General features: G+C 36.3%; 1 protein-coding gene across 7 annotated transcripts in view; it reads left to right on the top strand.

Annotated features, from left to right (window-relative positions):
* The window catches only part of SATB1 (SATB homeobox 1), a 101,109-nt gene that overhangs the window by 52,790 nt on the left and 26,338 nt on the right, over window positions 1-21,981 (top strand). For all 7 annotated transcript variants that reach the window (XM_044252524.1, XM_044252526.1, XM_044252527.1 and 4 more), the window contains 2 exons: window positions 6,564-6,776; window positions 15,064-15,219. In XM_044252524.1, the coding sequence (XP_044108459.1) occupies window positions 6,564-6,776; window positions 15,064-15,219 (369 nt within the window). The remainder of the gene's footprint in view (window positions 1-6,563; window positions 6,777-15,063; window positions 15,220-21,981) is intronic.

Here is a 21,981-nt window from a genome sequence, read left to right as displayed (position 1 = left end):
AGGATTTTTTTTTTTAATTTCTTTTTTTGGAAATTAGTATGGTTCGTATGGTTTTTATTTTTGGCCCAGGCACACTAAAAAAACCAAGAGAACATGTAACTTTGATTAGAAATGAGGACATTATGTCCTTTCAACTTTCTTGTTTTACCACTGTTCTTTCGTCAATTTGTTTTTTTGGCCTCATACTTTCCTTTCATATTTAAGTTATTTTGTTTATTACATGATTATAACAATGAGATTCTGGTACAAAAATAATCTAGTATTAATTCCTTATTGGCAGAGTTTCCATATCTAGGAGAATCCCAGCAGTGACTTATTTTTGGCTTGCTTTAACTGGATTGAAGTTAGGAGGCCTGACAAAGCCTTTAACTAAATCAGTATTTGTTTTCACTTCCTTTATTTGTATTTTTTGTGCATCATTTGTCTTTTTTAAAGGGGAGTTGCAGAAGGTTATGTATCAGATTAAAATTGTATGATTTTACTTACTTCTTTATTTTTACAACTTAAAAAATGTGTTCATTATTGGCCAGTAAATTTCATGATACCATATTCATTGGGAAGTAATTATTTAAAAAATTAAATGAATGAATGAATGAATCAAGAGTGAACTTCTAGAAAATCCTGTTTCTAGCAGCATTCTTTATTTTTGGAAATAGCAGTAACTTCTAGTATTTCTCAGTACTGGGAAAAAATAGGTCTCTACATAAAAGATCAGTAAAATGTTTGTCAATTTAATTGAAAACCCACAAAGCCAACATTGACATGAACACAAATGAAATATAGATTTACTGATAAGTGTTTTAAAAATTGAGCAATGTGTTATTTCTTAAAGCACTGAAGAATGTATTTTATAGGGTAAAGAATGACAAGAGAGGTTAGCTGAGGGATGTGTGAAGTTACTATCCATCGGTACCGTTTTTCTCCTCTTGGGTTGTGATGTCACACCATTGCTCTGAAGAGCTGACCACTTGTTCTGCATCTGGTTCTCACAGTGACTGATTCCATGGATATCTCTAGGATCTTTGCTGGGAAGAAGGCAGAATTAGAATTTGCTCTCTTTTTATGCCATATTAATCTCTTTGAAAAGATAGTTATCTCTGTGGTTAACATCAAAAACAGTGACTTACATTTTTGTGAGGGTGGTAGAGGAATGAAACAGTGACAGCTTTGGTATCGAGCTCTCTTTATTTAAAATAGCTAATTTAGAAGAAAGTTACTACCATAAAAATTATTTGGAGCCCAGGGTGATAGAGGGATTTGGTTTTAGACCTTTATATTAGTAATTGGTATCCTCAGTCGAAGTGGATATTGGCCATATTTGAAGCTGTTTGACTTAAATTAGCGTAATTGTCTATGTATATTTAAGTGTTCACTTTTTGAGAACGAGCTTTTGAACATGCAAGCATACATGTGTTTTTGGTGGTCATACTTAAAAACCACACGCGCGCGCACACACACAGCTGCATTTATTTTAATGATTATACATTCATATGAATGCATGTAGTGTGTTTATTTCAAAGTGTATGCATTTCAATAAAAGCAGGTGCAGAGTGAGAGTGTATGGTGTGAGTGTGGAGTACGAAAATACACATGCTAATGCATATGTATAGACAAGGAGCTCTGCAGTTAAATCGCACATCACACATTTGTGTGCACTTATTACAATGTGCAATTCCAAATCCAAGTTTTAAAAAATAATGTAAAATATGTACATGTAAATGCAAAGTTATCATATGAAGAGATAAAGAAACTCGTACCCTATAAACAGTATGTTAAAACATTAATATAATAGATAATACTTTCATGAATTTAGACCATTTTAGTCATTGACAGCTCTGTGCAATTTTAAAATCCTGGATTTCATGTCCTAAGTCTTAACGGAAGAATTTTCTCATCATCCTAACTGGGTCTCCTAATAAAACCCCTCTCAAGACTTTCACACTTGACTATTAAAAAAGAAAAAAAAAAGTTTACCTTTTCTGAAAATTTATGCTGAAATTTATATAATTACTTGTTCTAAGGACTTTTTCCCCTTCTGAATTGATGGACATATGTTCTTTAATTGCTACTGAAGACACCAGCTTTTAGCATATGTCATTCATTCAGTTATGCCTACTTGATGTCTTTTTAATGGAAACCTATGGCTAAAAATAATTGCCAAAGCTTCTAGATTTATATTTTTCAGGTCACTTCTCTGTATTATTGCGATTTAAGGATTGTGATAGAAGCAAATATATTCATTAGTGCCTTTTTAAAAAAAAATAAAACCCAGAGTTTAACTCTGATCCCATTCTGTGGCTTTTTCCCCTTTTTTCTGCCCCCCCCCCTTGTCTTTGGCACACTTTATTTTCCAGTAAAATAAAGAATGAAGATGGATTATTCAAAACTGATAACAGTAATGGACCATCATGTAATGTTTTATTGAATTTGAGTTCTGTAAATTATGTGGTGGAGAGAAATTTGCCTGCTTAAGTATAACAGAAATTGCTACTGTGTTCCTATAATTCTTCACAGTGTAATTTAAGGAAAGTCCACCATCCATATCACTATTGAATAAAAGGTAAAAAGGTGCTATTACCCCAACGTGACAGCTCTCGTTTAGCCTCCCAAGCGACAGAGATAAATGCGTCTGCTTATAACTTACTTGGCAGGAGTCCAAGGTAGTAGGTGGAGTTGAAAATAGTCTTTCACCTGGACATATGATTAAAAATTCACAAAAAACAGAGGCAGGTAGTCTTGAAGAATATTCTACGTATTTTCTTTTTAGAGAGGGAGGTTTCATGAAATCATATTTTCCTTCTGAGGGCTTTGAAGTTCCATGAAGCTGATAAAATCTATTTGAATCAGTGATTATGTTCAAAGAGGAGACAAACGGGAGGCCAGACAGGCCTTTTGTTCTGATTGGCAGTCTCTTTCGCTTATCTGCTGTTTTAAAGAATTCATAATTAGTTTTTGGAAGTACTGATAATATTTATTGAAGGTTTTTTCTTTTTTTTTACAATTACTAATGAATTTTACTTGTAATAACTTGTAAACGCTTTTTGGAATGTAAAAAAGGTTTAGGAATTCATCAGTAAGTTCACTCTTTAAGTGAAAAAAATTAGAATACTCACTTAACCCCTGTGTAATGACAATGCAGAATAATTCTGTTTTTATGTATAAAGCATATAGTGCATTATTTGAAGATGTAAAGTCCAAATGAAAAGCAAAGTCTCATTTCCAATAAAATTAATATTCATGAGTTGTTGGTAACTTAGTACATAACACAAATTCTCAAGTTCTTTTTGGAAACAAGAGTGACTGATGATTTTGTTTGACTTTGTTCAGTAAATTCACTGAAGACCTATGGTGCACAGTACTGATGATAATGTTTCAGTCCTGGTGTGTTCTCTGAGATAGCAAGTAAGGTACATCATGACCTTGACATAGGACTTTAGCAGGAAGAAAAGATTTTGGTAATAGATACCTCTTAACTCTTCACAGGGGATTACTACAAATGACCTTGACCTAAATCTGAAGTATATTTTTGACTATGGGAAATAAGAAAGAGGGATCATGTACATCTTGATGCATAAATGTACCTACTCAAATAACAACAACTCGAACAGGATGAGAACATGCATTCTGGGGGAGGGGGATAATTAACACATTCTAATCAAAACATTTTCTAACAATATTTTCAAGCATTTCCACCAGGGGGCACTCCCCTCATTGAAAGCCTGGGCCAAAAAAAAAAAAAAAAATCCAAGGTTTCTAAAACACCTGACACTGTCTACTCTGGCTGCTTTAGAGCTCTTTGAGTTTCATTTGAAATATCTCTTTAGACCTTAACATACTGCAGGCAGAAAAACTGTACTTGCTGCAGTAGAATAATTAAGTGGAAATAAACGCTTTGCCCCTAAAATACTTTAAATGCTCTACTGGGAAGTCATACCAACATCAAAATATGGGTAGAGGAAATTTTAAATTTTCTCCCAAGTGACCTACTATCTTCTAATTTAAGCATGCAGGAATGACTAAGTTTCATATTAACACGACTTGATAGAGAATATTTTATGTATTTTTTCATGTGTTTGCTTTTCTCACTATAGTTCTCTGCTGTCTCAGAAAACATTTTTAATAGAGATGACAGAGTATTTTGTTATTTGAGATTTATAAATGTCTAATTTCAAATTTCCCAAAAACAGTAACATGCTGAGTATTTATAGGATCTCTTTTGACCTAATCTTTTTTTTTTAAATTTCTGAACAGTTAAGGTAGTTAAGTGTCTTACAAAATGCCATATAACTTTTCACTGAAGCCTTACCTTGATTAAATTAAGAATTTCCATTAGAATTTACCCATGAGTAGCATATCTTAGTTCTTAAGTTTCTATTAGTCATTTACAATTTTTCCTTTTGTGGTCTGAATACTCATAATTAATCCACATAGTAAATATTTATCAAACATTTATGTGGTAGGCATTGTGCTGGGATGACAGAAATGAATATTAGGTTATTCTACTCAAGGAATTGATAACATTGTTTTTAACTATATTGTATATTTTGTCTGTTGATTTCTTTGTCGTTCATATATATTGCTTTACCAAGCACATCTTCTAATATATGACATTTGGTGGGGAAAAGTAGAGAGCAAGGACTATTTTTTTACACCTCTTTTCAGGCGTTTTTTTGAGACCTGTATTTTTCGGTTTCAATGTGACACATCAGAAACACAGTCAATCTAATTAGTTGGCCTTGTGCAAATTAAATAGCTGGATGATTGACTGCCTGTTTGACTGAATTTTAGTTAAATTGACTGGATGTTTTATTCTTGTATAAACACAGTTGCAGCATTACTTGTCAGTCTTATGAATGAAAGAACATGCACCCTTCATTCTTCAGTCACATTTTTAATGGGGAAACTGAAAGTTCAGGTCCACTCTTCAGGTTTCGGATGCAGGACCAAGTGAGAGACTAAAATTTACTTGTAAGGCCCCTCGGCCTATTGGAGGTTCTTTTGAGTCATTTTTAAAGTGGACAGTGCTTTTATATTGTCTGCGACTAGGTGTTATATGTAGGTAATATAGTACCTTATCCCTGAGGAATTAGGAACAAAACTAGGTTTGCACTTCCAGGGAATCATGAAAAATATCAAATGTTGTTATCGTCTAAGTCTCAATCATTTTGATATGACACTTTGCCTCCCCTTCCCCAAATGTTCCCTTTCACCATTTCTGCAGAGTTATTGGTAAGTGAAATTTACAAATGACATGGAGATCTTGACAGCATTTTATTTGAAGCTATCTTGTGATAAATTGATATTCTGGCTAAATGTAGAAAGCAAAAATATGACTCGGTATTCCAGGCATTACTTCATGCACAAAATGAAAGAGGTAAAGGGTGCTCAGCTCCTATCAAATGGGCAGAAAACTTTTGTAATCCTTTATTTCATATGATTCCTTAAATAAAAATGAGGAAACCATTTTTTTTTGAAAGGCTTCTTCCCAAAATAGTTGAAAAAATAGTTGACAATTAATGCTCTAGTATTTGGGGAGAGAGAAACACCTTAAAGGAGCTTACTAGTGGTTTGTAAATTTCTTCTATAACTCATAAAGACTTATATTCCTTAAAAAATAACTGGAGAATTTGATAATATTCTTTTTTTTTTTTAAGATTTTATTTATTTGACAGAGATCACAAGTAGGCAGAGAGGCAGGCAGAGAGAGAGGAAGGGAAGCAGGCTCCCCACTGAGCAGAGAGCCCGAAGCGGGGCTCGATCCCAGGACCCTGAGATCATGACCTGAGCCGAAGACCGAGGCTTTAACCCACTGAGCCACCCAGGTGCCCCACTTTTCCTGGGCATGCCATTATGGATTTTTGCAATGTAAAAATGGGGTTATGTATTTCGAATTTAATCAACGATTTCTGAAGTTCAAAATTTCAACCTGTTACCCAGAGGTATAGTTATAGCATGATAGTATTTAGAATTATTCATGGTAGTCTGTACAGTTTCCTTAAATGTTAAATAGAAGGAATCACTTGTCATTAATTTGAAAATTAAGGGATAACTTAAAATATTGCTTATGAAAACATAGCATGCTTTAGAAATATTCTTTTTTCTAATATGTTACAATTCATTTTCTGGTATTTTCTTTGAAAGTTTTCCTTTCCTAGAAGTGGCTTTGTATCTTTACATATTGGGCTCTCTGCATTCCACTGCCTTTGTCTGGGCAGCCTGAGAACTATACCGTTCAATGCTGTTGTATTTTGAGCATTTCATTTATTCTTAACTTCCCTCGATCGACTCTCTGTGAAAGATTTCATGGCAAGTTAAGCTACTCAAAGGAAGGAGACCAATTAGGCAGTTTCAGTTTGTGTTATATGTAAAGCAGATGCTTAATAAAATTAAGAATACAATTGAGGCTCTCCTCTCTACCACTTCAATTGTAACTAACATATTTCTACGCAGAATTAATGCTTTTGACTGTTCATTTTCTAAACAGAGCGGAGAAGAGGGAAGGATCACCGCTGGCAGGGCAGAGCTCAGGAGCTAGCTCACCCTGTACCTTTCATTCTCTGCAGGGCTTGCTTTCAGAAATCCTCCGAAAGGAAGAGGACCCCAAGACTGCATCCCAGTCTTTGCTGGTAAACCTTCGGGCTATGCAGAATTTCTTGCAGTTACCAGAAGCTGAAAGAGATCGGATTTACCAGGATGAAAGGGAAAGGAGCTTGAATGCTGCCTCGGCTATGGGTCCTGCCCCCCTGATAAGCACACCGCCCAGCCGCCCTCCCCAGGTGAAGTCTCCTGTCCTCTTTGGCCGCCTTCTTCCTCTTCTTCTTCTTCCTCCTGTTCCTCCTCCTCCTCCTGTTCCTCCTCCTCCTCTTCTTCTTCTTCTTCTTTCTTAATGTTTGATGAAGGATCTCAGCAATAAATTGGAAAAAGAGATGAATAGATACCACTTTTTCTAAAAATAATAATTCATAGAGTGACTTGAGGAGAATTTGGTCCCAAATCAGTGATTCTGATATAAAAACAATAAGCTACTAATTAGAAGAAAGAAAATTGCTTTGTGTTGTTTCCTTTTGGGGGTTCTTTGGGGGTGAAAGTAGTCTTTAAATGGGATATTTGTCTCTACTACTATTATTAAGTGAAGAAATATTTTAAACTCAATAGGAAGAAAAGTAATAAAGTCAGTTTTATCTCTATGAGTTTGGGAACTGCCGTTTGAATAGTAAACAAATAAAAATAAATAAATAATTCCATTTGTATTTATGCTTTCCAATACGAAGTGCAGCTGGTACCAATTACACATCATCTCGTTTGTAATCTTTCATAATTAAGTTTAATACAATCCTTGAAGGCAGCTTTAAATGGGGCTGATAAGGAATTCCACCCGTATTCCCAGAAATGGGCACATTTTCTATTTCCCAAATTTTCGCACTTTTTAGAAAGGACAGAACTCATCATGTAGGTAACTTTGTGTATGTGTATCTGTATTTTTATTTCTTAAATCAGATTTTAAAGATTGCCTGTAATTTTTATGAGGATTCAACAAGTTGATTTGCAGTATAAGCTACTACATAAAAGTGGTTTAGACTTCGAATCAATAGGCAAATATATTTCTTACACATTTAATTTATTGCATGTACAGCCCTTAAAAATGAGGTCAGCTAAACGTGATAAAAATTGAATATGGAACACAAATTCAAAATATTCTTGTAATATAATGTTATCCTGAAATTGGAACTTGATGTTAATTTCTTTTCATCAGCAGTTAAAAGAAAACAAAACAAAATGCCTTTCCATGTATGGAAATATAGAAAAAACACACAGCGCTAAAAATGAAACTGCCACAGATAACTTCAATAAGGAATAGACATAATATTCGGTCACTTGTTGAGGTTCTTAAAGCTCTATGTTATAATGTTATGAAATAAATCTTTTTGTAGAAACGTCCGAAGTCTGTTTTCTCCATTTTATGTAATGAAAATCAATTTGGTCTTAATGTTTAGGGCACAGACTGCAAGAAAGTCATGTGTCTCTAGCACAGAATAATGGTATCTATCTGCATGTATACATATCCACTGGTCTACACACACAATGATTGAATTTGATCTATAAAGCCTTCCATAAACTATTTCTTAAGAAAAAGAATGAGAATATACATATATATATGACTTTTCATAGATAGATGAAATATATCTATATATATCTATGTATGACTATATATGTATGTATATGACTTTTTAAGAGTGATTAAATAAAAAATACTGTACTTTGGACTTGGTTTAACACTTAGTATGTGGTGTTTAGAGTTAATACACCGTCATTAGTTAACTTTGCTTCTACAGAAGGCCTCTGGGCAAAGAGTTACTTTACTTATCACTTAATCTGCTATACTAACAAAAGAATTGCTTACTTAAGATCAGTATGAACTTCAGCATTGAGCTGTTCCTTCTTCTTTTTTTTTTTTAATCTATCTAAATATTTGACTTAGTAGTTCCCTAACACAGTTTTTGTTTTCTAATTTTTTATATGATCGTGGTACTTTTGTTTTTCCAGATGTGATTCTGCTGTCCTTACTCATCAAGTTTTTTCTTTAGCCATGTTTCCAGTAATTTTTAAATGGTTATTTCTTTTCACATACTATTAAGATACACTTGGGCAGCTCTCTTATATATGTGTGTAAAGACTGCTGATAAGTTGGGATAGAAAATATAATTTATTTTGGCCTGCATTATTGATTAACTGGTTGAGCCACTCTTTGCTGTATTTGTTCTCAAGAGGGCTTGAGAGCAAGCCCTTAGCTGGAAAATCTAGCCAATGATGAACATGTAAGGTATGGAAATACCACAGATTCTTAGTGAAACTCTTTCAAAGGAGAAAAGTTTCTGAAATGCAGTATTACTGGCCATCTAACCAAATTCCAGAATGATTATCTGATGTGTGTACAATTTTATTTCACTGCTATAATACGCTTCTTCAAGTATCTTAATTTGCCTTACTGAGAATTCCTTTGCGTTACTTAATATTATTGTAATAGAGCGCACAACCAGTTTGTTCACCTTTTACCCTCCAACAGTGACTTTATGAATGACATTTTAAGAAATCTTTAATGCATTAAAAATATTATCGATGTAAAATGAGTACTTAAGATGGGAACAAATGTTTCTCTAGCAGCCAAATTAGTAATGTTTTGCAACTGTTGAAATTGAATGCTTTTAAAGGGGAACACTATACTTAAGGTTTTAATATGCATATGACACATGATCAAAATGGAAGGGGGAAAAGGACAAAACCACAAATACAGAAACAGATGGAAGAATTTTGTCTTTTTTAATTTTATATTTTGACAAAGAGGAATCCATTATTGCATTTATTTTTCCCTTAAATGAAGAGATCTGAAACATATTTTGAGACAAGTCTTTAACTTGTTGGACGTGACCTCTGATTTCTTTATAAAGGACAGCTTTTTATTATTTTTATTTATTTATTTATTTTTAAGTAGACTCCACACCCCAACATGGGGCTTGAACTCATGACCCTGAGATCAAGTCCTGAGCTGAGATCAAAAGTCGATGCTTAACCGACTGAGCCACCCATTTGCCCTTAAAGAAAACTGCTTTTTAAAGGCAGAGGTCCCTTTTGGCTCACAGGAGATCCAGACCACTTTGAGGACCAAGAGAGCTGGATTCTCTTCCAACTCCTACCCTGTAGAGTTGAGGTTATACTGAAGATGACTGAGATGTCCTCCCTCGGTCTTATCAGGCTGAAGACCTACACTGTTGAGGAACTTGGATTCTAAATGATCTTTAAGAAGAAACTTCCCTTAGTCAGGCTGCACATTTTATTCCAAGGAATCTTTCCCCCGGGAAGATCCAGACCAAACATCAGAAATCACTATAGCCCCTGCCTAGGAGTGATACCTCTGGTGCAGACCTGTCCCATGTGCTTCAAGAGGGACAGCCGTGTCATGGGTTTTGTCCTCTGTCTACAGCAGTAGGCTCCAGGTCCGACATGTTTGCTGAAAGCCTGTTTTCATAATGTACATGTTCTAATTCAGGAAATAAGAATATCTTACACTTGATAATGGTTCGCAGTTCTCTAACACCTTCATGCCCATGAATTCGTTGAATCCTCATACCAAACTTATGGTTGGAGAAAGAGGAGAAAAATAAGTTTAAGGTTGAGTTTGTTTTCACATCCGCCTATTAAGTCTCTTGCTCTTTCTTCTACCTCAAGCCACCTCCTTGAAACACAAACACTTTAGAAAGGGGAAAATGAAACTTGGGGACTTCTTCTATTCGTCACAAAGGGTGGGAAGTTTTATTTTTAGATTAGGAAGAGGAATACACATGAGAACCTTCTTCTGATAGAATATGTTAAATGTTTGACAAATGATCCACTCAAAGATTTCAGACAGTTGGGCATTTCTGAAATGGTGGAGAAAACAGCCCTTTCCAAACTTTTCTTCCTATGAAAATGTTGTGGGAACCCAAGCCCTCCAAAACCCCCTGATCCTAAAGGCTTCTTTTCTTATTATGCTTAGCAAATTTTACGGATGAGTTTATAGGAGGAGTTTGATTAATAATAACTAGTGGTTACTTTCTGGAACTTGTTTTTTCCACAGATCAGTTTTAAGTTGATGATTTCTATTTAGTTGTGCTCTTACTCTGATTTTATTTGTGTGTTTTAATATGTGTGACTTTTGGAGTTAGGTTAGCACTTTCTGTTTCCATAAGGACTGTTTGAAAGCCTATAATTATCAAGTTATAAATTCTACATGAATTACATAATGTATTTTTCTTTATATTTTTGTACCTCTTTATGTAATTCTTTAGTTTCTTCAAAAGGAAGATGGGCTATTTTATAACAGTCCTTTAGAAAATGTAATAAGTTCATATAAGCAATATATAATTCATCTCGTAGCTGCACCCTGCTACCTCTTTCTAACAAAGTCTTCTACAATGTAATGAAACAGGTTCACTTATGGGCAGGAACTTACCATTTGATAAAAGTTTTGTTTTGAATCACTTGGCCAGCATGATTTTAAGATCTTACGTGCTCATGAAATGCTTCCCATCATCAGGCATCTTTTAAAATACTAGAGGACTTTTTAAGGTCCATATTTGGAAAATAATTAATATTGTTCCTAAAAAGAACAGAAAAAAAGTATAAAAAGATAGAACCATGATATTCAAACAGTTTTAATGTACAAAAATTTGAAAATGGGGACCATTTTCTTTTACCAGTAAGAATACCTTTAAGTAGCACATTTCTTATATCACATTACCAAGAAAACATTTATAGTTTGCATACCTTGCCAAATAAATTCAGGTTGGATTTCTAAAACGAGTGACAGAACCACTTGCTAAAAATTAGATATTAACGAGCCAGATTTAGCAAAGGGCCACCAAAAAGCAGATCCAGCATGTCTTTAAAAAGTTAGAATTTTTCCAAATAAAGAAATCCTGTGTAACATCATAACTTCAGTAAAGAACAGTAGTTTCTAAGATAAGCATTAGTATTAGACAAGACTTCAGTTTAGATCTCACATTGCCTTATGAATAAATTCTTTGTTTTCAGAGAGTTTTCTCAAATTTTAAAATGGGGCAGTAGTAGTACTTACTCAGGGCTTTCATGCAGGTTAGAGCTAACGTATCAGAACATGATGCCCAGCACGTGATAAAAAGGTAATAAATGCCAGCCTTTGTTGTTATCATAATTATTATTAAAACTACATCACACTTTAATTGCGTGTGTGTATGCACACATGGGCTGTGGACTTGCAGACAATTCCTCCTCCATCAAGGAGTAGTATGCTCACCAGCCAGGACCACAGTAGAGTTCGTTTTGTGTAGTACATATGTAGTATGTAGCATGGATATAGTATTTAGAGTTCATTTTCTAGTATGATTTGATGCATTCAGCAATCCAGAAAAAAACAGAGTAAGATTCTCAGGGAAAATCTGTGCTCTGCCGTACAATTTTAGAGATATATAAAGCCATCCGACCCTAGTGCTTGCACCCTCTCCTCACGTGGGAGGCTAAAGGGTAAATAGTAGAAGCTCCAATTCCTAACTACTTCCCCGGCGCCGCCGTAATGATGGAGTAGTACGCCCTACCTTGATAAAAGCTATGCGGAAAGCAACTGCATTTATTTTACCTCCTGTGCTATTTGCGGAGAAGAGCTGAAGAGTAGTTTGTTTTGCCTGGAATGAACTACTTTATGAATTTTAATGTGTGATATAATATTAAAAGCTAAACCAGGATTAAAGAAGATTTTTTTTGTACTAAGCTAAAATAGTACTTAGTAGAGTGAGGTATAAAAGATTTTTGTTTCCATTTTTACCTGGGGAAAAATTCAGCTTTCATATTTTTGAAAAGCTGTCCAAGTCAGTTCCCCTTAAGCAATAGCTTGTGTTTAGGAAAAAATGTGATTCCAGAATTCTAATAGCTTATCTATGATAAGATACATATCTGAGCCAACAAGATGATAAAGAGCTTTTCTAAATATTTTTAAAATGAGTAATACAGTTTCTTACTTTATATTTTAAAAAAATTGTCGCTCTTTTTTTAATTTTTAGAAGTTTCATGTGGACGTCTTTTCCACTTTTGATTGTATTGGCTCCTAGGAAACAGTTTTTTTTTTTTTTTTTAATGATTTAAAATTCTTGCTTTTTGGTTTAAGTTTTAAGTGCTTTATTAAAAAAATTAACGAAATTTTTAGAAACCAAATCACAGGGTTGAAACAAATGATTATAGCCCACCTCAAAGGTAAATTCTTAAACATAGTTTTTACAAAAGAATGAAAATTATTTTAAAAACATACTAAAACAACAAGTTTCCAAAGTCCGCTCTCTTAAGGACTGCTAAGCAGACTGCTACCAAGGAACTTTTTTTCCTATGCCCTGGACTTCATGCTCCCATTTCCATAACATTCAATTTTCAAAGCGATTGAAATGGCTTTTCTTTTCTCTTTCATTTAAACAGTGAGAAAAATAGGTATTAAAAGAGACCCCCTGGGGTGATCAAATCTATCCTTTTGCCTCAAAGCAAGACCACCCCAGAGCAAAGTTGCAAATCTCACCAAAGCAACTTTGTAGGCAGTTTATGGTAATGCATTAACTCTTCTGGCTCCCCAGGTGGTATTTAGCAGATTGTTGCTTCAGAGCCCCCAGGATGTTCTTAGTGGCCTCCATCCTTAATATACCTCTGTAAGTGCCCTTGCTTTCTGGGTTCACAGAGCTAGACGAGGGGCTCTGGAAATTGACCCTACACACTTGCCATCCCTGTCTCCTGCTTAGAGTTTAGCAGTGGCAACTGGGGGCCAACCAGTGGGTCGCTTGTCCTGTCTTACTCTCTGTTTCCTCACTTGGGCCTGTGGTGCACCCATTTCACAGTATCATCGTTTCAGTGCTTAGAAGGGTAGGATTGAGGGGAAAGATGAGCTGCCTCCCAGATAAGCAAGAGGTGAGTTATTTTGCTAACTGGCTAGAAGTTAGAAGGCATTTTTTTAAAAAGATTTTATTTATTTATTTTGACAGAGATCACAAGTAGGCAGAGAGGCAGAGAGAGAGAGAGAGAGAGGAGGAGGAAGCAGGCTTCCTGATGAGCAGAGAGCTGGATATGGGGCTTGATCCCAGGACCCTGGGATCATGACCTGAGCCAAAGGCAGAGGCTTTAATCCACTGAGCCACCCAGGCACCCCAAGGCATGTTTTAAGACTCCTATTCTGTGTGTTAAGTGCAGAGGATCAAATTGTTTAGGATAACTTCTGCCCGTCTTTTGATACCAAATATTAAGGGGAAAATGAAGTAGCCCAAAAGACTTAGAGTGGGACTAACAGGGTGTATCATTTCGTGACAAAAAAAAAATCATTCATTTATTCCAAAATGGACTTCATTTTCGGTTGCTTATTGTGTATGTGAGAAATTGTCCAGGATGCAACAGAAACCCAGATTCTGGAAAGGATCCTAAGAGATGTGGTCCACAGTGAATTATCTGGCTGGAAGAAACAGGGTCCTGCATCTGTGGGTAACTTTTCATTGACATTTTCACCAATTTCCTAGTGAAAAAGCAACTGCATAGTTCATACGTAAATTTTCCAGACTGGTTCACGTAACTGCTTAATAAAAATTAAATTTGGAGTTTTAGAAATAAATAATAGTTTCAATAAATTTTGAGGTTGAGATTTTATTTTTACTCCCAAATTTTGTGTCTTTTTACTGCTGACACCTGCTTAGCATTATTACCAAAGGCATTGGTACTAATTTTTTACTCAAGATTATTCATTTGAATGTATTTATAAAGTCACAGATTATATAATTTGTGTAACTTGAAATAATATTCTGTTAAATATTGTGAAACATTTTCTTATTGTCTGGTTCCACGAGTCAAAAGGAAATAGTTATGTACAGGGGTGCCAGGAAAAGATGAAATAATTATACAGAACAGCTTGGACATGCACGTGTAAAATGCAACCAGCCTTTATGATAATTAAGCAAGGCGCTCTACCTGTTTCATGGATGGATAGAAGATTTAAATATGCAGCTCTGCAAATGGCTTTGTTATGGAAGATTTTTTAAATGAAACATAAGAGGAACAGGCATAAAAAAAGGAGTCTAAAATTAAAAAGGCCATAGGATGTAATAGCTATTAGTGATGCAATTGTCTATTAGGCACCGGGCACCCAGTGAAGATACAACACTGGGCATTATGATTTTAATTGTGAATTTCCTTTGTTAGAATTGCAATGGACAGTAATTGGGAAACAATTAGTTTAGGGTTTTCAAGTCTTTGAAACTATTCTGTTTTCCAGAAAACTTACTTTATGGCATTCTAATTCCTGTTTGTCAGCTGGCAGTGGCTGTCTTATTACAGACGCGATCACCTGTGACAATGTGACTTTCTTAACTTAAGCAATCTGATCTCGGGGTAATAACTAACGTTGAATGACTGCACTGTTGATCACCTTGATCATAAAAGGAGCAACAGTGTCCAGTTTGGATGCCGAGCCTGAAAAGCTTCAAAACAATTTGGCCAATGAAAAATGACAGTCATGTTCAAAATGTTTTGTAGGTGAAAACAGCTACTATTGCCACTGAGAGGAATGGGAAACAAGAGAACAATACCATGAACATTAATGCTTCCATTTATGATGAGATTCAGCAGGAAATGAAGCGCGCCAAAGTGTCCCAAGCACTCTTTGCAAAGGTTGCTGCAACCAAAAGCCAGGTAAGAACCTCGGTAGGCACTGAGAATGTTGATCTGCGATGCCAGTGCAAGTTTCATTCAGAGGGGGGTCTGTTTTCAGTATGAACCTGCATCACTTAGAGGAACGGTCTCCAGGATTCTCGACAGAGCTTTGTGATGAAACAAAGTGTTGTTCAGATTCAGGCAGTAGATACGTGGTTTTGTTGTTTCCTCCAACACCCATTCTCCAGAGCAGGGATTTCTCAGGAAATCTCAGGGTCAGTTAATAGTTGTTTTCAGAAGAGTATCATAACGTAGAGGCAGTTTCTCAATGTGGTCTATTGTACGGGGACGAGTAACTTGAATCGCTATTGTTTTATTATTGCTCAGATGACCTTGATTTCCATCCTAAAAGACTACAAACATAATAGTTTCTTCTGTTCCAACTCAGGCATCCACAACTATTAGGTACACAAATGAGCACATCCACCACACATATCTTTGCCCATTAATGACCTTAAGTTTTTTCATAGATACACCATATATAAGCCATACAAACTGAATTACAACTAGAAAACCTGTCCAAATCTGATGAATTATAAATGAATAGAATTGAATTAGAAAAGTTGCAAGTTCCTACCAATAAGATGAGAACATAACAAAGGAGAGATAAGGCAGTCCTTTATCAGTAAAAATTTTTATATGTTGAAAATTTATGCTCATCAAAAGCAGAGTTGTCTATCGGAGCAAACTTATAATTGCTCATAAACCCTCATTCAAAGCCAAGAATACTTTTTAAAGGACTGGAAGAGTACTAAACTGTCTTCCCCTTTACAGCAATATTTGGAAACATTATCAAGGTGGAAATTTAGAGGTGAGATTTTAACAACTTGCGATTTTAAACAAATATATTTTCCCGATCATTAATGATCATTAATGAACTCTCCTTTATAAAATAGCCCGGCTGCCATCAACTTCTGATAAAAATAGACAATTCTGAGAGTGTTTACAATATGCAGCATTTACTATACCATACTTTATTTTTTTTTAGCTCTTCCTAAAATTTTTCTTTATCAGTGTTAGTAGTGGTCCTTGATAGGGGTTTTGCTTTAGAAAAGGTTGCTCTTATTGAAGTTATATGCTAGATGAAATACTTAAGGGATATCTTGGAAATGTTATATAAAAATGATTAAACTCAAGCTGTGGACTGTAAAAATTATAGCTTTATAGGCCACATGCCTGCCTACCCTTCAATCACTGTCAAAGTGATAATTTCTACAATAATATGTTTCTTTTATTGTGAGATTCTAAACATCAAGTGCTGTTTAAACATTAAACTGAATTGTTTATGTTAGTGCTGTACTCAGCGTGTCATACATCAGGCCACCGTAATCTCTCATGGAATGTAAAATTCTGTCATGAATCATGGCTTGTATATCGGAAATTACTGTAATTTTGATTGGAAATTACAGGGCTCTTGAAATGTTTCTAATTATGATAGAATGTTAGAGCCGCTTCAAACCTGTGTGCTTCTTCAGATGTCTTCATTTACATGCCAAGACTATGCATTAGGAGAAATGTCCTGCTCTCACTTTGCCCCTCACCCACCCACCGTGCACATTCTTGTTTTGACTCTTTAGTCTAATTATGATGAGGATCTCGTCGTCAAATATATATTATCTTGCCTTTCTTTCTGATCCTGCGTCTTTTCTGACCTGTCCAATTACATTTATCAAGAATAACAGACTGTATTATTATGGAGCCAAACACTTTCTCCAAATCCTGAAAATAGATAAACAGAGAAACTAGATGTGTATTATTACAATAATAAGGGTCAGACTTAAAATGAACAAAAATAAATATGAAAACTTTCTGGTGACTGTCATTTAATTGCTTGTCCTCTGTCACTTAATTCGGTGACATTTCCTGCCTCCCCATTTCCTTTCTGACTATAGCATAGCTTCTTTCAGTTAGCAATCCCGTCGCTACCTTCATTCTTTCTTTCTTTTAAATGATATCCCCAAATCTGCCCACCTGGCCCGAGTTACTGATTTGGGAGCTGTTTAGACAGTGGCAACAATTGGCCGGTAATGTCACGTGAGTGATGTTCTGGTGAATTTTTTAAACATGCTTGCCGTTTGTACCCCTGTCCTCCAAAGCTTCCCATGAGTCTGTTTTGACAGTCGACTGGCAGCTTCTAGGTCTCTGCCAGGATGGTGTGTTTCCCAGAACCCCTAAAGCTGTTAGCTAATCCCCTCATTACTGATTAAGAGAGAATCCAAGGAGCCGGTGGTTGGCGGTGGGGTCAAGCATACTGGTAACTTTCATTCTTTCGGGTAGTTATTCCTAACTACTAATATCCTCTAACTCCCTGACAGAGGGTTTTTATGCTTTTCCCTTTGTCGTTCAGTTTAGGTGTCAACACTACCCTCGGTAGGAAAATATGTAGAAGAATTGATGATTACTTAAAAATAAGTGGTCCAGAAAGTATATATGTCACTGAGAGAAGAAGTCAGACTTAACGAGGGAAAATAGTCACTATTTAACTTCTGTTCTGCCATGATTTTTGTGAAGGAAACAGAAGAACTAATAAACAAAATATTCAAATCTGACCCGTTTGTGGTCAAAATTTTTAACTTCCAAAAGAGTTACTTACTTCTGAGATGTATGTGCCACAGCTTGTCAGAATGAGGCAGAAGTCCCTGAAAATGAAGCGTGTATGAAGAGGGGAGAGCTAGAGTCACTTTTACCTCAGCCCGTCTCACTCCATTTGCTTCCAGTCCTCCGAGTTGGCTAACTGTCCAGTGCCATCTTTGTGCTAGTCCCCACTGTTTGTTATGTATGACCTACATTTAATTCTCAGAGTAAACTTTGGAGCTAGCCCTGTTTTCTTCATCAGACTGATAAGTAGTAGAGCCAACCCCAATTTCTTGATTCTTCTTTCTCTTTTAGTATTTCCTCAGGGTTCTAGGAGCTTCAGGACTGAAGTGATACCCTGCTCTGGGAGAGAGGAATTAGGGGTATTGGACTAACTGATCAAGGATATGGCAGGAGCTTTCCTTTTTTCATTGACATTTTCATGGAATACAGGTTCTTATCAGCATAGGATCCTAGGTCCAGACTTTCTCATGTCCGGTTGGGCTGAGGGAAGATACCTGGTAGAGGACTCCAAGTAAAACTCCGAGTAGATGTTAGAATATTGAGAAAATTATTTAAACTTTTTGAGCCCAAGATTCTTAGCATGGGAGAAGATCATATGCTATAATAGATGCAGAAGAGCTTTTAAATCATACAGCACTCTACACAAATGGATAACGTCTTATGATGTGCTCAGTGAGAGGCTCAGACCCCTCCACAGAGTGACTTCTTTATTATCTATGTATTTATCTCAAATACTTTTCATTTTAGACTAAAAGGTAAAGCTTGAGGTATAGGTACCCTGAGTGGCAGGCAGCATAATCATTTTTAAAATTTCAAACAGTCCCAAAATGTTATGAAACCAGACACATCATAGTCGTGCTATGTACTGACTAATGCACCAAGTATTTTCAGTAAAAGAAACCAACTCTGTGGATTCCACCATTTTACATGGATTCTGTCTTCTCTTTGATGAGTAATAGAAATGAGATTGTTTTTAACTCTAATAGAAATGTCTGAATAAGATATGCAAGTAAAGACTGAAGGTAGACTACTTTTTGTGCTTGGGTAGGAGAGCAGGCTAATGCAAACTTTAAAAGGATGATCTGCTTTAAACATAATGTGAGTAGCTGCAAATGAATACACTTTATATTCTGGGTATTCAGATAACCAGCAGTTTTTCCAAGTGAATCATATTGGAATTTTATCAAACATTTAGTCTGATAACATTCAAATAATTATGAGAGCAGAATTTGCTAATTTTACTGTTTAAAAAAAATAGTTGATTTGGGTAATAACCATTACGGTATCAAGGTTCAGTTACTGTTCATTGGTTATAGTGTTTTCATGTGGGAGATGGAAATGGAATTTTTTCCTTAATGGTGGCAGATGTTGGAATCTAATTTTATTCCACAGCAAACCTCCTGAGAGCTCTGAGACTTAAGGTGTATGTCCAGCAAGGGGACATTAGCAGCGCCATAGGCCTCGCCTTGTACATGGAACTGTTACATTGATTTTCATGTCTGCAGAGGTAGGGCTTGCAGACACGGTAACGTGGGAGTCCAGGGCTCTGACGGCGTGCCGCTGCATCGCCCCGTGTGCTTAGAAAATTATTTCTCTCGAGTGCTTTATTGAACCCAGTATTTCTTTTAGGGAAAGTGACTAGATGATGAAAATTCTATTTGACTGAACATGACTGAATATAATCTTTGGCAGTCTCTACCCCCACCAGTCCCATAGACTTATAGGACTCTGACTGCTACTGCTACTGCTTCGTTACTTGATAGGTATGATTTTAGTGCCTAAAAAAAAAAAAAAGAAAGAAAAAGGAAAGTGGCCTTTGCCTCTGCAAAGGTAGCATAACCAGTGGAAGAGAGCAAATAATTTAAAGCCTCTTGCTTTTCTTCCATTCACTTTCAGACACTCTTGTTATTGAGATTCAAAGCCTTTAGTGGGGTGGAGGAAGAAGAGAAGGGCGTAGAAGAGAGAAGGAAGCTTTGGTGCATCTTTTTGGCTTTTGGGTTTGGAAACTCTTTGCTGGTGATTAGAATGTCTTAAATACAAGTAAGATGATATGTCACCGATCGGTGGGGCTAGAAATGGGGCAAAATAATGTAATTTTCATTGCCGGGAACAGGAATGTATCATGACAAAACCCAGGGGGGGGAAAAAATCACAGAACCATAGCTGCACTCTGTACTCCAGCATGTTAGTGAAGGCATCTTTTATTTGGTTAGAATTAAATTACACTTCAGGGAAACTACACTTGGAAGCTCTGTGCTGATTCATTCTTTTGGAATGTTCATGCGACAGACTTTGCTGCAACACGATTTCACCTGCGTAGCCTCCTATGGAAGACACAGAGGAGGCCCCTGCAGCTGTGAGAGAGTCACGGCGTCAGTTTTTCCTGGTGCCGCATCCTTTTCTGAGAGTCTCTGGGACAATCTTGACATACTGTCCTTATGGCCCCTTCTCTTGGGCAAATCCAGTGTTCTTCAGGCAGGGTCTGGGGAGAGAACTGCCTCTTGACACACTCTCCATCTAGTACTTTATTTTATTTTATTATGATTATGATTATTATTTTTTTACTGGGTAGAGGTGACTCTGGGGTGATGCAGGTTTGATTTCCCTGAATTGGCTTGAGAAGTACTTTGAGGGGAGAGCAAGGAGAGAAGCAAGACAACCCCACAACCCCAGGTGTAGCCACAGGGTAACCTGCCCATTTGCACTTCAGCACCCACGTGGGAGGCCACTGTGTGCTACCCTCTTGAATAAGAAGGATGTGGAGTTCTTCTATCTCCTGTTTAGGGTGGCCTGTGTTGGTAACCACCTAAAAATCTCTTATGTCCAAATACTGGAAATCCATATTGGATTTAATTTTCTAAAATGCAGACCTATCTTTGTATTTCTAGTTGGTGGCTGAACAGGACTGTTGAAGTCAATGGTTTTAAATATACAGATATTGACCTACTATAACAGTTTAAAAGGTACACAATCATTACACAGTATTTTAAGGGCTAGTTGAATTTGGGGATCTGAACATCAGCCTGTCTACATTTTAAAGATAAGCCTATGCTTTATAAATCTAGGGTATGATCAAGGAGGCCCAGAATTATTAAGTAGAACACTTACTTGCTCATTATAATTTGAGCTAAAAAATCATGTAAGGGGATGTTTTTCTTTCTATACATTTGTTTATCTATTTTTAAAAAAGTTGGACAGAAAGTTTTCAGTTACCTTATTGCCATGTACAAATCATTTAAAATCTTTACTCTTTTGCCTTAAATTTAAAATTAATTCCCTTATATAAATACATTTTCTCCACTGACCCACTTAATAAGTTAACTGTTACAAATACAGTCATAATTCATTAAGCCCATTTTCTCCATCTTGAGAAAACATCACAAGAAAATTTTAGACAGTATTTGAAAAGAATCAGTTTGCAAATATTGGGCCAGCTCTTTAAAGAGGGTCATCATATGGGGAAGTCCAAGGAAGGTTACCACCAGAGTGGCCCACTTTTTTTTTTTCAATTTATTTATTTTCAGAAAAACAGTATTCATTATTTTCTCACCACACCCAGTGCGCCATGCAAGCTGTGCCCTCTATAATATCCACCACCAGGTACCCCAACCTCCCACCCCCCCGCCACTTCAAACCCCCCAGATTGTTTTTCAGAGTCCATAGTCTCTCATGGTTCATCTCCCCTTCCAATTTACCCAAAAGCACATACCCCCAATGTCCATATCCCTACCCCCTTCTCCCAACCCCCCTCCCCCCTGGAGTGGCCCACTTTAAAGTATTTGAGCATACACATTCTAAAGCTTGAGTATACTGGTTATGCATCTGTAGAACTGGCTTTAATCTGAAGCCACCTTTTGTCTTAAAAGGTTAGGATAAAGTTGAAAAGTGTAGACGAAGAATATTCTGTGGGAATTCCTCTTTTTGGAAGCTCTTCCATGATATGATCAGTTTTGACAGGTGATGAGTGAGTTCTTCGGGACAGGCTCAGGCATCCACAGAATGGGAGCAGGGAAGAGAACAAGCCCATGGGGTTTTACTCTTAATAGCAGTCAGTCCTCCAATGGAATGTAACTCGCCTAGACTTAGCACAGAACTGTAGCACTAATAGAATCCTTCAACAAACTACCAAGTTGAAAGGAAAAG

The sequence above is a fragment of the Neovison vison genome, chromosome 6, assembly GCF_020171115.1.
Source record: "Neovison vison isolate M4711 chromosome 6, ASM_NN_V1, whole genome shotgun sequence".
In the NCBI taxonomy this organism is placed as follows: domain Eukaryota; kingdom Metazoa; phylum Chordata; class Mammalia; order Carnivora; family Mustelidae; genus Neogale; species Neogale vison.
Note: the sequence above shows the minus strand (reverse complement) of the source record. Positions and strands in the feature narration are given on the sequence as shown.